General features: G+C 26.3%; 1 protein-coding gene across 1 annotated transcript; it reads left to right on the top strand.

Moving 5' to 3' along the window:
* The first annotated feature begins 471 nt into the window (after positions 1-471).
* Positions 472-2526, top strand: LOC101511525 (protein MARD1). The gene is made up of 3 exons (XM_004493632.4): positions 472-998; positions 1082-1827; positions 2020-2526. The coding sequence occupies exons 2-3, from the start codon at positions 1130-1132 to the stop codon at positions 2108-2110; spliced, it is 789 nt and encodes a 262-aa protein (XP_004493689.1). The 5' UTR covers positions 472-998; positions 1082-1129; the 3' UTR covers positions 2111-2526.
* The last annotated feature ends 613 nt before the right edge of the window (positions 2527-3139 follow it).

Here is a 3139-nt window from a genome sequence, read left to right as displayed (position 1 = left end):
ATATATATATATATATATATATATATATATATATATATATATATATATATATATATATTTGACTCCAACTATATACTATTACTATTCATGGTAAAAGCATCTACAATTGATGATGTTATACTTATAAGTTATAACAATATACTAAACAATGAGTATAAAGTAAAAACAATTATCTACATTAAGTTCATATAATACACTCAAATTAAAGTAAATATGACATGAATTTAATTTATATACATAAAAAAATTATTTTATCAATCAATTAGAATTCAATCAATTACGATCATTAAAATCTTAATTTTTATAAAAAGTACTCTGGAGTCATTTCCATAAATAAAATAAATGTGACGTGCAAATGTAAATTTTTTTAGCTCATAGTATATAAGAATTAAACTCCTATAAAATATCTGTTATATAGCGACAAAAGTATATTTTAGCAATATATATAAAGTCATACCGTTTGATTTTCATGCACACGACACCTTTTGCTTCTCTTCCATTTAACACATAACTGGCATGTCAATCCAAACACGTCTCTCTCTCCTAACTTCAAAGCTTCCTCTCCAATGCTTTTTTAAACAGTTCCAAACTTTGCAGCCTTAGATCAGAAGAACAAACAAAGAAAGAAAATTAACAAAAAAGAACTAGGAGTTATAGAGATTGCAAAAGAGTTCATTTTTAGTGCTTTCTCATGACAAGTATAAAAAATATTTACTATATAATATGTGCCTGAATAACACAGCATATAATATATAGTAAATGGCAGAGCTTCTACTAATCACATGTCTTTCACTACTTTTTCTTATTCATCAACAAAATTAACAAAAAGAGGAATAACCCTCTTTAGTTTTTACTTTTTGTTTACTCTTTTTGTATCAAGTACACAAATATTCCCCGAAGCCTTGCCTTTTTTTCTGTTATAGAACAGATAAAATATCTTCAAATACGAACCTGCATAAATGATAAGATCAAAGTGGTTTAGTCTCTAGCTGTTTTGGGTTAGTTTTTTATCACTCATAATCTATAAGATTTTTTTATTTTTTTTTGCTTTGAATCTAATTATTGTTATTCTTTTTTGCAGTTAATTTTAGTTTTTGAGATCAAACAAGAAGCTAGAAAGAGAGTACTTATGCTGCTAAGGAACAGATCAAGAGCAGTGACGAAGCCAAATTTAATGGCTGATCACAGTTCTCAACAATCTTCCAATAATCAAAATTGTACCAAAAAAACAATCCCTTCTTTATTTGGTTCACCAAAATTCAAAGATTTCACCAACAACAACAACAACAATAGTACTCTTTTTGGAACTGACCATGTTTTAAAAAGCCCAACTTCAATTCTTGACACTAGATTGTTATCACCCTATGGCTTTAAAAATCCATTCTTTCATGACAAAAACACAACACAAATTATTCCCAACAAAACCTCTTGGGACAAAAAAGATTCAAGAGGCATTGGTGTTGCTCTTTTTGAGAATTCTTTTGAACCAAACAAAGGAAATGTCCTGTTTGGAACACAACTTAAGGTTAAAATCCCATTTGAGTGTCAACCATGTAGTGGTGGTGATTATTTTGGGACCAAAACTAAGGATTCTCCAAACATAGGACTTATTATGTCTTTGAGTGAGATGGAACTTAGTGAGGAATATACATGTGTCATATCACATGGTGCTAATCCAAGAACAACTCATATATTCAATAATTACATTGTGGAGGAGAATTACTGTTCATTGCCACAAAACTCTAATTCTGTTTATGAGAATTTCCTTAGAGTATGTTACACTTGCAAGAAACATCTTGAGCAAACAAAGGATATCTTTATTTATAGGTCAGTATCATTTACCTTTGCACTTTGAATTAGTTTTTTTGTTGTGAAGTATTTGTATTATAATGTTAATTATTTCATATAATATGATATTGATTAAAAAAAATACATAATTAACATGATATACTATCAAGTAGAAAAGTATTTGAAGTGTTGGTTGTGAGGTTTAATTTGAAGTTAGTTTGTGTTTTGCAGAGGAGAGAAAGCTTTCTGCAGTAGAGAATGCAGGCACAGAGAAATGGTGTTAGATGGTGTAGAAGGTTTAGAATTTCAAAGTACTAATTAATGGTTATTCTTGAATATGCATTTTGAAGATGATAATTAACAAGGAAAGCATAAATTCAAAATATGTTTTTAACCTGTAGTTTTACACCTTACAAACTACAATTTAAAACTACCTTAGAATAAAGTTTTCTATTCTTCATGATGATATCATCACTAGGTAGTATATTTGATTGTAATGAGTATGGTATTTTTTATTTCCCCTTCTTTTTTGAAGGTTTTTTGTTTTGTTTTATTATTTTAGTTTTTTTGCCTCTCCACTGGAAATAAAGATAAGAGAGGGTGTTGAGTTAGTTCGAAGTGATGACTAATTTGATTGCTTTTGGTTTTTCTCCCATTGTTTTAGGATGAAGCAGAAGATGATGTGTGATTGAATACAGTTTTTATTTTATTTATTTATTTTTCTCTTTTTGGTATAAATTTTATTTTTCTTCTCTCTCTGAGCTTATGATAATGATGGTGCTGCCTATTATAGTAGATGGGGACCGGTTAATTATTTCTCATAAAGATTCCCCCTCAATGCATGTACTCTATAGTATTATTTTAATGGATATGTATAAATCGTATAAAAGATTATTCAATTAAATCAAAGTGACTTGGTCCAAAAATAATATCAAAGTGATTATATAGTAAGATATGATCGAATTATTGTATGATTTTCTATTAATAAATACTTAATAAATTTAATTGTTATATATCATTGGTATAAAAAAATTATATTATTAACATATATGAATATTTTTAATATTATAACATATATATTATAACTATTTATATAAATGATTTTATATATAAATATTTTTAATGATTTAACGACTCTGATTAATTGACATGCAAAAATTCTTTACAGTGTAGAGAAATTAAATTTATTCTTAATTTTTTTTTGAATTTGAAATTGTAAAAGTATATTAATTTAATTACTTACTTTATTAATATTTTAAGATGATATATAAAAATGTAAAATATTAATTAAATTCATTTATTTGTTCATATTTTTTCACAAATAATATTATGATATTTAATTGATAATGTT

The sequence above is a fragment of the Cicer arietinum genome, chromosome 3 (assembly GCF_000331145.2).
Source record: "Cicer arietinum cultivar CDC Frontier isolate Library 1 chromosome 3, Cicar.CDCFrontier_v2.0, whole genome shotgun sequence".
Taxonomy (NCBI): Eukaryota; Viridiplantae; Streptophyta; class Magnoliopsida; order Fabales; family Fabaceae; genus Cicer; species Cicer arietinum.
The sequence above is the reverse complement of the archived record's forward strand: the minus strand, read 5'-3'. Positions and strand labels throughout refer to the sequence as shown.

Bases quoted from the DNA above. Each gene is read 5' to 3' on its own strand.
- LOC101511525 (XM_004493632.4), top strand. From the start codon at position 1,130: ATGCTGCTAAGGAACAGATCAAGAGCAGTGACGAAGCCAAATTTAATG. The intron at 1,828-2,019 runs GTCAGTATCATT...TGTGTTTTGCAG, and splicing joins AAGGATATCTTTATTTATAG to AGGAGAGAAAGCTTTCTGCA.